The sequence below is a fragment of the Bactrocera tryoni genome, chromosome 5 (assembly GCF_016617805.1).
Source record: "Bactrocera tryoni isolate S06 chromosome 5, CSIRO_BtryS06_freeze2, whole genome shotgun sequence".
NCBI lineage: Eukaryota > Metazoa > Arthropoda > Insecta > Diptera > Tephritidae > Bactrocera > Bactrocera tryoni.
In genome coordinates, this window is record NC_052503.1 from 76639374 (window position 1) to 76651778 (window position 12405).

A 12405-nucleotide genomic window follows, 5' to 3' on the forward strand; every position below is an offset into this window, starting at 1 on the left:
GTGTGTAGCATAGGAAAATTCATCAAGCTAACTGACTGTCTTCGGTTTGAAATACCACCAACCAGCTCGATCATGTTGTGATAGACGGAAAACACGTCTCCGGTATTTTAGATGTGCGCACGCTCCGCGGTCATAGCATTGACTCGGCCCACTTTCTTGTTGCTGTGAAGATACGCACCCGCCTCTGATTGCCAGCCGAGCTATTCAAATAAGACGACGAAGAACTGATACGGAGGATGCATCAGCTTCTTTGTAGAATATGGTTGGACGAAAGCATGCTCGGCAATTGGAATTTATGTATGTGTGATCTTCCAATCCACAAAAAGGGATACATCACAATCTGAGCCAAAAACCATGGGATAAGCCTTCCAAACGTCTCAGGTAAGGTTTTATCTAGCGTGCTGTGTGAAACATTAAGGCCCACCGTCAACAAACTGATTGGACCTTATCAGTGTGGATTTAGCCAAAGAAGTAAACTCCTTTCTCGCCGAGCAAAGACCAAATTCTGCAAGTCACTCATCATCCCCGTCCGACAGCATCTGATGAGTCGGCGTTACGAATTTTAAAGAGAAAGGTTTTGCGGAAGATTTATGGTCCTTTGCGCATTGGCAACAGCGAATACCACAGTAGATAAAACAATGAGCTGTACGAGATTTGCGACATTGAAAGTATTCGACGTAGTATCCGCCGAGAGAAGCAGAGGAAGAGGAAGACCTCCATTCAGTTGGAAAAACTAGCTGGAGCAAGACCTGGTTACACTTGGAATCTCCAAATGGCGCCCAACAATGAAAAATCAGAACGCGCTGTTTTAAACTCGGCTATAACCGCGTAGGCGGTGGCTGTCTCAATAAAGGTGAATATGTTTTTTTCTAGGTATTTAGGATAAAAAAATTTAATGACGAAAGTAATATATTTGATTTTCGCAAAGTATAACTGAAGAGCCCATATTCTGAGGGATTAAATATAACATTGGAACGGTAAAATAAATTGTAGGGTTTCCGCAAGATACTCTTGGAAGTCGTTCCCACGACAGTCGGGTCTAAGTAACCGGAACGGACCCGGATTTTTAACCGGCTCGGTACCATTTCTCGAATTTACTTCAGGAATGTTTTCTTTCGTCACAAACACACCACCTTAAGTCCTCGCTTTATTAAAACCAGCTGCTGACAACAACAACATAAACTCAGTAGCAAATATACAGCGGAATAAACAAGTAAGTCCACTTTAAATCGCATCAACTCGAAAAAGAAGGATTTTTCAATTACTTTTTCATTATGCGTCCGGGCAACTCGTAAACACATTAACTAACTGCTAGCGGATCAGCGCAGCGCCACCAACAGGTTGAATTTGCGATTTTTATCAAAATGTAGTAATTAAAATTGTTGCAGGCAGTCGTGTGTACAACGTGCAACCCGCAGGCGACAGCACTTGCCACACGCTGCAAACGTAAAGTGCACGCGAAAGTGTAGCGGACGCTTGGTACCTCGCCTAGCTGGCATGCTTGGTCAGTGGCGCGGGGTGCATGCGAGTGACTGACTGGCCAGTTAAACGACATGCCGCCCTAAGCCTATTTCGCAGCTCAATGCGCACTTGTGACAGTTGCAAGCCGGCAGCGCAGCTGGGTTGAATGGTTGGCATGTGTGTGTGGCTGAGTGGGTGGCTGTGTGGGTGCGTAAGTGACTGCGTGTGGAACTGCGCCAGTGCTGCGTGCTTGCCTGCGTACGTGCGTGTTTTGCGTGGGTCATGCCAGCTAACTGTAACGATGTCAACTGTTTACGTGCCACCCATTACGGCTGATATGGGTCTTAGCAGCACTGCAATTCTCGCGATAAGTACAATACGCGCGGCGTGAACTTATCTACATAGCCACAACTGTGCATGCAAACGTGCTCAAGAAGTGTATATGTATGAATGGGGGAGCGCTTTACTCTGACAGCGACGTCGCCGCACGAGGCTATAATAGAATTTATTGATTTAAAAATTACAACAAAGCGGTTACGTTATAAATATCACTGGCATTAAGCGTTAAGTATGGCACACTGCACCGACACAGGCACAGACACAGAGATATGCACATAAATACAAGCAAGTTCACACTCACACATACAATGTATAAGTAATAGTTGACGTAACGCTGTATGTGTCGCTATTTATGTGTCTTACGTGCGCTGCGCTCGCCCAGCTGCCATGCGCCGCCTGCGCTATGCTTTGCGGTCGCTGCGGCGCGTTGCAATTGTGTCGCGCTGCTGCTGGCGTCTGCTTGTTCGCCATGCAGCACATAAGTATTTTCCGATATCACTGCAACTCTGCAGTATTTGTCTTCTTCGTTTTTTTGTTTTGTGTGCGCGCGTCCTGGTGTGGGTGTTTCAACAATAACCGAAGGACAACGAAAGTGGGTAGCATGCTCAGACACACATACTCATTTATGTATATACATACGTACATAAAGAAATAAGCAAATAAAAGCAATAACTCGACTACGGCATTGCCGGTTGCTGCCATTGACGTATGCAAGCACGCTTGTTTTTGTTGCTTTTATTATTTTTGTTGCTGCTGCCACTTTTGTGGTTAATAGTTTTGTTGTTTTACCACAATTATTTTCCCCTTTCAATCCTCTCTCATACAACCATGCTAGTAATGCCGCAGTGTGCCCGTGTACGAAAATGTTCGTTTTGTCTGCTGGCTGCTTGACTGCCAAGCAAGGAGAAACGTCAAAGCGCAAACGGAAAACAAAGAATGTCAAATTACATTCAAATGTGTCACATGCACAGGCACACGCTCTGACACATACACTCATGTACATGCGAGTTGAAGAATGCAGCATTTTTGAAGGGTTCTAGGAAGCGTGTTGTAGGGCCTGTGCTAGCCTGAGTAAGGCAGTGAAAAGCAATCTTTGTCGATCAAGGTCAGCGCGCAGCTGAAGGCGTTCGAAGCAGATAGAACGGCAAGTCTTTAATAAATTTTGTTTGTAAATTGTTAAGCAATATTTAAAGCTGGCTGAATTTTTAGATTATTTCGATTGGTTTCGAGAGTTCCAGTAAGATTCCCAACCTTTCAGCTTAGACTAAGGGAAAAGATCTTACTGGATTGTATTACCTCCCAAGTGAAGGCTTAATTTTACAAAAACGGGACAATTAAGAAGGAAGTGCTGAGATGGTCCCCCCTCGTCTTCCCCCATACAGCTTCTGCAGCTGGTGTCCGGTAAGATTCTCAATCTTTCAGCTTGGACTTCGGTAGAAAAAGGCCCTGGAATCAAGCTTAAGCCCCAAGGATCTTGCGACAGCGCATGAACCGATTGTACTCATTAACACAATATGCAAAATGACGCTAAATACCATGGTTGGAGTCACTTTAGAATACGAGACGTGTTGATGAGCGGCACCAATTGGACGCTCTTGAGCTGCTTGCCAGTGTGGTCTCTACTTGAACCTTCCACCATAAAAAGACACCATAGAACAAAATGGCTATGACTTTCGGTTCTTTGCTCTCACTTTGATACTAAGCTTCCATGAAAATTTTCTATATAGCACGAGCCTTAAATAATTTATGCTTCCCATCGGCAATGGTCCCTCCAGGATCTTTAATCAGCTAGTTAATAAAACCGTTTCAGTTTTATTCGGTTTAACGGTGAGGCCATTTCCGGCCGCCCATTTGTTCCAAGATTAGTATACTCAAAAGTTTTCCCATAAATACTACATCGTCTGCATAGCAAATCCCCCGTTATAGTTTTAGCGGCAAAAATCATGCCCGAAGTAATTTTCGAATAAGCTCCAGGGTCGGATAAAAATCTGGGTCCGTTCGTGTTACGTAGACGCGACTGTAGTGGGAACGAATTTACTACTTTTCATGTCTTCTTTTTTAAGTAGTTCGAAATACTTGGCAGCAACGAACTCTATTAGTTCCCTAAATTTGGACTCGAAATTCGGTCTCAGTTTCGAGATCTCACATTTTTGTTCTAAACGAGTTCAGCTATTGAGTGTTTGTTGTAGTTTTATATATGATAAGTGCAATACTTATTACTTGAAATTACCTGAGTCTTTTCCTCCTTTAACACAAATACCAAAACCATGATCGATCTGCTGATCGCGTGACATGTTTATGGTACGTGTGGTTAATTCATGTATATTCGTTATGCTACGATCTCGATCTCGCTCACGATACATCTACAAGCAGAAGACCGAAATACAAAATCGATTCCATAAAAATCTAATGATTTCTCGGCACTCACCTGATGCGTGGTCGAGGGCGGACTACTCGCCGGGCTGCGGCGTCCAGTACGATCTCTTGTGCCGTTGCTATAGTGATAGCTGCTTGTAGGAACTGAAGAAGATTGCGTCGCACCAAACATGCGCAGCACTTGCTCCGGCGAGATGGGACGCTTTTTATTGCCATTCGCCATGCCCATACTGCTGTGTGCACGCCCACCCATCGTCGCCGTTGAGTTGGGTAGCGTACCACCACCACCTGTGGCCGCCATATGGCTGGTGGGCGATGCTGTTGACGATAGATATGACGAACCACGTCCCGGCAATGAGCCACCCTTCGTTGGTGCACCGGCCGTATTGTAATAGTAATGCGGCGAATGTGGTCGTTCCACAATTGTGTATGACGTACCGGGCGGTGAGTAATAAAGACCCGAACGGCCGCCACGTAACGAACTCGTACTATTGCCAATACGCGAACCGATGCCGTACGTACCGCTAAGACCAACCGACGACGGACCGATAACACCCGGCGGTGGACTAATCATGCCAAAGGAAACGTCTTCCGCCTCGTAACTGCTCGGTGTGCGCAACGGATGCGCACTGAGACCGGCCGAACTGCCGGTCGGTACGCTGGATGAGGATTGCGGTTGTTGTAGGCCGGTCGCGGCACTAGGATGTAATGCGGTCGCATGTGCGGGTGGTGCATAATAATAGCCACGCGAACTCCATCGTGAGGGTCCAAGATCGCATAATTCTGCATAATCATTGCCAGCTGCGCTCATTGTCGGGGGGTCGCCGTCGTATGGTAAGCCGCCCCCAAGGCGCATTACAAGACGCACTGCATGAATATAAGGAAAATGAAAGTTATTAGTGAACTATTGGAAAACTTTTTTAAGGAAAACAAAAAATAATATTAGATGAGATTATAGGTAAGTTTTTAAGGTTGAACTTCTCGAAAACGCTAATAAATGCAGTTTTTTGTGAAATCATTCATACTCATTCGAGCACTCTAAGCTAAGAAAAATTTAAAAGAGGCTCCACAAAGGTGATGGCATCTCCCCGTTAATGTTGGACTTGTATATTTCAAAACTAACTCAATCATCAGTGAGAGTTCCCACCACCTCTTACGCAGATGATTGTCGATATTAACGTAGTTCAAAAATAGCTAAACCATCGATCTTCCTCGCTTCTTCTCTGCAGGGACCTTCACACTCTGACTTACTAAAGCTAAAACCGCGCCGTGTTCCTTTACTCCTTATACAACCGCGATTACTGCCAAGAGTCTCAACAAAATCCTCAAATCCATAGGGGTCTAGGCATGAGGAAAGGGCAAATAACCGATATGGTGGTCTGGAGGTAGTGAAACGCAGACGAAAAAGCTTCAGACGTGTCAAATACTGTGTTACGAACGATTACAGAATGCCTCTTGATGTTTCTGGTTGAACATTTACATAGTGAAGCATGCATGTATCCGATCAAGGAACAAAATGAACTTCTTTCCTTGCAGTATCTGCTGGGATGTTATTTGCTTGAAGCGGAGCCGCATCCTAAGAACATAAAGAGGTCTTTTCTTGATAACTTCGATGACATCGAACAGTACGCCGACCAGACTTCAAAAGGGACAAACAAATCTAAAGATTGTTGTGGTTGTTGTCGTAGCGGTAGAACTCTACCAAGTTGACAGTGCTTGGCCGGAAAAAAATCCTGGTTTATTCCGGTTACATAGACCAGACAGTCCCCTACTTCATGCATTCCCTGAGTACCACAGTCATCCAACACCCCTCTCCATATGGTCCGACCGCGTCGAAACCGCACGTTTCCTTGGCCAACATTTAAATAATTTCGATGACAGCTAACCTGAACCTTAGAACCTAAGCCAAAAAACATATGTATTTTTATACCTTCTAGTCTCGAAGCAACTTATTCCAAGTCTTTCTGAGAAAGGATGAATTAAAAGCCTAATCGTATTATTGTGCTGAAAACTCTATACATCGGTTTCAGGTACTACATGTTCGCCGAACTTTATACACGATGTCTAAATGAAGCAGTTTCCTCGAAAGTTTGGTATCTGCTGAGGACAATTAGCAGCTATTTGTCTGACAGACTACTACTGTACAATATCGAGGCAGATCCAAAAAGCCGGCTTGGCGTTATGATCGATATGAGGCTCCTATTCAAGGCGCACATTGGAAAAGCCTTTGGTAAGGCGGCTACAGTGGCTGCGGTCCTGTCGAGAATCATGGCAAACATTGGTGCCACAAGCCAAATTAGGAGAGCTGTTGTAATGCCTATGAACGCATCTTCGATATGGGAGACAGCCCTGCGTCAAAAACATCTGTCAATAAGGCAAAGGTTGAGTCCAGGTTATGCGCCCTTAGAGTTGCCTGTGTGTTTAGAACGGTGTCGCACGAAGCGATTGCTATCATATCTGGTCTTATGCCCACGGATATAATGGCCTCTGAGTTGAATAGGTCCTTGACGGCCGACGAGCGCAAAAGGGAGAGAAAGACAAGTCTTGACGAGTGGCAAAAGCAATGGGATGCCTCAGACAAAGGAAGATGGACATATAAGTTAATTAAGAATATACCAGCCTGAATTGACAGACAACACGGCAGACAGACTTCTATTTAACGCAGCTATTATTAGGCCATTTCAAGGAATATCTGCACAAATTTGGCCACGATGATGAAATACAATATTCCTTCTGCGGAAATACCGCACAAAACGCAGAGCACATCTTTTTCTCCTGCTTAAGGTGTAAGTGGAGAGAACCACCATAGAAGAACGAACAACCGAAAGGATGACGTCCGAAAACATAGTGAGTCACATGCAATGATCAGAGCTGGCGTTTGCTAAAATGAAAGGGTGGGCGCAACCGCGCTCTAAGAACTAAGGCCACATGAACTACCCGGGAGGGACGTCATTTATCCCTCAACTTAGTCCTGGGAAGTAATGCTTAACGCCGGTCCCTCAAGCCCAAATACAAGCTACAGCATTCGGAGTTAAGGGTTTAGCACGTATCTCGAAAGAAGTGTACTTCAGCGGACAATATGAATCATGAGAATACCTTTCAGAAACAAAAAACAAAGAAACACTACATGCTCAGCTATATTCAAAACACCAGATAAAAGATTTTCATTCCATTTTTCTCATTTCAGCCAAGTTTTAGAAAGCCAACATGCTGTCTTATTCAATTTATTCACTTTTAACCTACTTTATGTCACTTAGGACCAACAATAGTCGAGCGCATATGCTACCATTTGTTGCATAAATAAAGCCGCACTATTTACCAACTATTAATCCCCACGCGCACATATGCACACAACCATACAATGACACATGTAAAGTATAAGTAAATTATATGCGTGCAAGCGTACACTTCTCTAATGCTTAGAGTGTTGGCAGCCTGACATTCTAACCCAGCGTTTAGCGTTTCCCAGCGGACCGAGCAGAGCTTAATCAATCTGTTGGAACATTAAAAGCACTGAATAATTTCTTCGTTATGAGCGAGCGCGCGAACAGTCAACCAAAGTGCAAACACGCAGCTAACTGTGAAAATAACAGAAATCAAACAGAAGTCGCGACCCGCAAAGCGAAGCGTGCAAGGAGAGCTGAAGCGCACTCGAAGGATTTATTGTCTGCGCTCGACTGAACTTTTGCTGCGCCGAGATACAAGCATTTACAAGGCATGACAAGCGCACGTGTGTAAGTACGCGCGCAGTCTCGGTCGTGTGTCGCGCGCGGCCGTGTGTGTGAGCTTATACCAATATCAATGCAGTTAGATGGCTGCTCGGCCAAATGCGTGCGTTTTGCATTTGCACTACAAAGCGTTTGGACTTGGCATGCGGAGAGCGCTTGCAGCACGTCACATATACACTGCCGCAAACACGCACGCACACACATAAGCAAAGCGCGCACACATATATTCGTACAGCGTGGAGGCAATAACTAACCGTACGACATAAAACACCGTCAGGACATGCAACACAACCGCATAGCGTGCCACATGGCGTTGAAAGCCGCAGCCACATTAACCTGCCCTGCGCGCAGCCAACAAACAGAACAAGTACAGGAATTGGTGCGTTGGACGCTGGCTACAGAACTTGTAGTTACAGCGCATTTTTGTGATTTACGCATTGCACTCTCGCGCGCGTTTAAAGCGCTGCGAATTGCCAAAGGACAAGCGCCGCTGGCGGTGTTGGTCACGTCGGTGTGCGCCAGACGAGTTATTACTCATACGCCTCAGTGCGCAGCCATTCGAGCGACAACGTGGCAGTTGGACGCCTCGCGGTTGCCGCTGCGGCGCTGTAGCTCGGCACGCCGTCGTTGCTAAGTTGAAATAATGCAAATGTAAATACATTATGTGGTCTAATAAAATTTAAATTACCTTCGCTAGTCCAGTCCAGCCCCACAGCAGTACACAGCAGCCCCCAATCAGGCTATTTAAATACGCAGTGCGCTGCTGGCGCTCGCTACGGTTTAGCGCGGTAAAGTGCGAACGTGGCATTTGAAATGCGATATTTCGCAGTGAGTTGGCTTAAGCTCGCGACTTTTTGGCTTGCAAACACACGGTGTGGTGTACTTGTTGCACACACGGACAAAGAGAAATTGTCGGTCAGGCTGCCAAGTCACGCGACAAGCAAGTGCAACTGCGAGTTAAATGCTCAATGAGCACAGCTATTTGTGCTTAACAATTAAAATCCTGTGAATTAAAATAAATAAAAATTTACTTAACCTATGCAGCCAAGTACGAAACGCCAGGAAGGCGAGTTTTTATCAGGAAACTGCGAAAGAATTAAAGCAACCATATTTATCTCCCCAGCGATAATATGGTCCCGCGCATATTTAAAAAGAAAGTGACGGCGAAAAAAGAACTCTGAGCTGGCAAGCTTAAACTTATTTTGAAATTTCAAAGCATCATCAACGAGCTGGTCAGCAAATGGTCGAGTGAGACAATTTCGTATAAATTTGCATAATCTAAGCTCCCGCAACGCCTGCTGTCTAAGGGGATACAGTAATATATTTTTTTATTAGATAACACGAAACGTGTGCGTTTACGAATGTCGAGGAATGGAAGACTTAAAAAATTAACGAAGTTTATATATTGGAAATAATACTTTGAAATATTATGCCAAATGTAGGCAGATCCTTCTCCATCTGATCTTTCCAACGGAGTGAAGGTTTTCCTCTGTCTCTGCTTTCCCCGGCGGATACTGCGTCAAATACTCTCAAAGCTAAAGTGTTTTCATTTATTCGAACGACATGACCTAGCCAGCTTAGCCGCTGTCTTTTAATTCGCTGACCTATGCCAATGATGCCTTATTTCTCGTACAGCTCATCGTTCCATCGACTACGTTATATGCCGTTACCACTACACAAACAAATCTTCCGCATAACTTTTCTCTCGGAAACTCGTAACGCCGACTCATCAGATATTGTTATCGTCCATGCCTCTGCATCATATAGCAGGCGCAAGAGGTGCATGGATCTTCTTCATGGAAGGATCGACGTTAAGAAGGAAAGTCGCTAGAGTCTTATGTCGGAAGGTCTCTAATAACTGTATTTTCAAGCTTCCAGACCACTGTAGCGACCTTCAAGCGGAGGTGGCTGCCATCAATGTAGCCGTAGATATACTGCCCCGAAGTACAGCTTTCTTTAGAGTGGTGTACCATTCATTCACTCCGATAGCTACGCAGCTATACTAACTTTGAGATCGCTGACAGTGAGCTCAAAACTAGTTAAGGAATGAATTAGCAATAGCGTCAAGCTACTGCCATATTAGATTTGCATGGATGCCCCATCACAGCTGTATCACAGGAAACTAGAAAAATGATGAACTTGCTAGGAAGAATACTCTTTTCCCAATTTAATCTAATTGGAAGCGAGTCGTGTTTCCGATGTCTTCTTTTGTTCTAAAGTTGAACGTTTGGACGCTGGTCAACAATCAGAACTTGGCCGCCTGTAAGATCCCTCTGGCCTAGAGTGAACCGTAAAACGTTTTCGGAACTACTTGCACTTAGTAAAGTCAATCTCGCAGCAATTGTAGTTATTCTGACCGTCCACTGTCCAATAGGTCCATAAGCGTTGTAGCTGAATATTTTGTTCTCAAAACACTTCGTAAATCTATGAGGATCTAGTGGTCCACTTTCAAGTACAAGTACAAGTAACACAAAGGACGAATGTCTGTCCAAGTGAGATTCATCGATTTTGGAATAACAGTGCGACCTAACCTATACCTGCATAGTTACTTCCTTTATAGTTTAAAAGCTCCTCGTTTTCTTTGAACCCCATCGAGAACAATTTTATAGCATACAATCAGATGATATAACGATTGTTACTTCAGCAATTTAGAATAGTCGCAATCCACCCGCAGTTTTTTACACCTTATAATACGATTTGTGAAAAGCTAGCGCGTAAAAATACCTTGTCAAACAAAAGTCAAGTTTACACTTCAAAATCAAACATTTATCATGTGCCTTGCAGACTCTACACGCTCTCGACTATGACAGCTAAAGATAAGAAACTAAAAATTGCAAACTTCATTCTTCTGGGACGAATAAAAGAACCCTAATGGACAGTATATGGTAAAGAAGCAGACAAACGAGCAGATATAATCGAAGGTAAATCATTTCTTCTATTTCACTAGCAGTTACTGAAAGACTAGGTAGTAACAGTTAGTTTCAGCGGGAGACTCTTCCCAAAACTCGATTCCAAAAGACCGTACTCTAAAAATATGAGAGTTACAAACGAACAGATACAATGAGATTGAGCGAGGAGTGCTCACACTTGAACCATCCAAACCTCAACTTCGTGAAACTAAACTCTGAAAATATGACTATGAAAGTTGCAAGCTAGAATTACGGTCTCACAAATATTCAGAAACACTTTAAATTTCTTGTGGTTTTAGGACATTGTACCACATTTTTCTCTCTTTTGAAAAGCAATTCTGTAACCTACTTTAAAATTAGAAATTAATAATGAACAAAAACGCCTCAGCGGCAAAGAGCGGCATTCAACCACATTCAAGTATCAGACTAAAAGCATTGCCGCTCCACATTTTCGGTATTGAATTAAGAATTTATGAAAACAGAGCGCTGAGTGGAGCTGCACAGGCAGACGCTAGCATATTGGCCATGTGTTTCGAAGTAATAAATTTCAACGGCACGAGAAATGAGGCGGAGCACAGCTGATATGGCAGTCAACCATTTATAAAAATGATAGCAAAAGCCAAAAAAAATATATATAAATATAAAATAGAAAGAAAAACCCCAACAGCTTAAGCAAATTGCCTAGAAAAATCCAAAGGCTTCGCGGCAAGTGGACTGGAAGTGGAGAGCATAAAACTTCAAAGCGGCAAAGCACGGAGTTGCAAACGAAGGAGACGAAGCCAACCAACCACACACACACAAACGCACAGCAAATAACATACAAAATGAGCATTTGTTAGGCAACGAAAGACGTTCCAAATACTTTGTCTCATTTTATTTATTTCCTTTTTGCGTTGTGCCAACATGAAAGAACCCAGAAAAATGGCAAAAATGTGTGACTTACATGACATACATATCGATTTTTTTTTAATTAAATATTAATGAGGCACAAAGAGGCAAAAGATGTGACGGCAAGAAGAAGAAGTGCCAGCAAAATATATTACGAGCAATGTGACAAAAAGAAAGCGACAGCTCAGAGAAACAGACATTTGCGCATTTAAAAGCAAATGTATAGTGTGCTGGCACACGCAGGGATGCATTGAAGCACGAAGACGAGCATGCAAATAGCAGTGGTAGTAAAGACACAGCAAGCGTGTATGCCCATATAGCATGTGGACGTGCGGGCGTGCGGGCGTGGCAGGCAGTCAAATTACGAGTAAAATGTTTTGAACGACTGTGAACTCAAAAACGAAAAATGAACTCGCACGCTGAGGTCAAAATGTAGGCGCCAACTGTCGCCAAGCGAGCAGCAAGACGGCAGGGCATTGGCTGCGGCGCGTTTCTAGGGTGTGCCCCATGCTAGTCAGATCAAGCATGCACATATACATAAACATTACGGTGTGTATTATTTGCTAACTAGTTTCTCTGTGTGCAAAAGTGCCTTAGAATTTCAGATTTCGATATGAAGGGTTTGTATGGAGAACTTTTTAATTTATCCAGATATCTTTACAAAATTTGGCACAAATTACTAACTAAATTGTTGCTGTATTTTG

At 43.8% G+C, this 12405-nt stretch overlaps 1 protein-coding gene across 1 annotated transcript in view; it reads right to left on the reverse strand.

The window, feature by feature from the left end:
* LOC120778707 overlaps window positions 1–12405 on the reverse strand; it is a 111571-nt gene that overhangs the window by 76887 nt on the left and 22279 nt on the right. Inside the window, 2 exon segments of the mRNA XM_040110668.1 lie at window positions 4031–4163; window positions 4229–5043. Coding sequence (XP_039966602.1) covers window positions 4031–4163; window positions 4229–5032 — 937 coding nt within the window. The 5' untranslated portion in view covers window positions 5033–5043.